Source organism: Trachemys scripta, chromosome 9 (assembly GCF_013100865.1).
Source record: "Trachemys scripta elegans isolate TJP31775 chromosome 9, CAS_Tse_1.0, whole genome shotgun sequence".
In the NCBI taxonomy this organism is placed as follows: domain Eukaryota; kingdom Metazoa; phylum Chordata; order Testudines; family Emydidae; genus Trachemys; species Trachemys scripta.
In genome coordinates this window covers 102955549-102956355 of record NC_048306.1, presented here as the reverse complement: position 1 = coordinate 102956355, position 807 = coordinate 102955549, and the positions used below count along the sequence as shown (strand labels likewise).

At 79.7% G+C, this 807-nt stretch overlaps 1 protein-coding gene across 3 annotated transcripts in view; it reads left to right on the top strand.

Annotated features, from left to right (window-relative positions):
* Nucleotides 1-432: 432 nt before the first annotated feature.
* Nucleotides 433-807, top strand: part of TMEM44 (transmembrane protein 44) — a 27319-nt gene continuing 26944 nt past the window's right edge. For all 3 annotated transcript variants that reach the window (XR_004647194.1, XM_034782243.1, XM_034782242.1), the window contains exon 1: nt 433-591. Coding sequence is in view for 2 of the 3 variants with exons in the window: in XM_034782243.1 (XP_034638134.1) it covers nt 473-591 (119 nt within the window). In the remaining variant the exon portion in view is untranslated. The remainder of the gene's footprint in view (nt 592-807) is intronic.

Sequence of the window (807 nt, the reverse complement as noted above, 5' to 3'; positions counted from 1 at the left end):
CGGCGGGTCTGGGCCCTGGCTGTTCGGGGCCGGTGAGAGGAGGATGTGCCCCAGGTGCTGCACACCCTGTGGGCCGGTGGTGCGTTCCCCGAAGGGAGGCTGGGGGGCCCCGGGGGTCTGGGGTGAGCTCACGGCGCTGGCCTGTGGCCATGCAGGTAGCAGCCAAGAGCCCCAGCTGGAGCAGGTCGCTGGTGCTCGGCGCTGTACAGACAGGCCCGGCCCCCAGAGCCCACAAGCCGAGCGCCGGGGGGACAGGGGCCCTGGCACGGCCTGGCCCCGGGGGGCGCGTCTGTCCCGGGCCGGACCGGGCTGCCAGGGACGCGGCGCCGCTCGCGGCTTCCCCGCTAGGGGCGTGTGGCCCGGCCGGGAGCGGAGCGGAGCCGGCTGCGCCCTGCCCGCCGGGACCGGCCCCCGTGCCCCGGACACGCCCCGGGCGGCTGCTCGGCGGGCTCCGGCCAGCGACGGGGCTGCGATGGGAGCCGCCGCCGGGAGCTGGGGGCACCTCGCCGCCTGCCTGGCCCGGGACAGAGCCTGCGCCTCCGCCGCGCTGGGCAGCCTGGCCGCGCTGCTCTGGGGGTCCGCCCAGGCGCTGTGAGTCCGCCCGGCCCGCGCCCCTCGCCCCGGCCTCGGGCCTCCTGTCCCGCGCCCCTCTGTCCCGCGCCCCTCGGCCTGGCCTCGGGCCTGCCCCGCGCCTCTGTCCTCCATCTGCGCCCCCTGCACCGTCTCCTGCGCCCCTCTCCCCGGCCTCAGGCCTGCCCCGCTCCCTCTGTCCCCCGCCGCCCACGCGCTGTGAGTCCGCCCGGCCCC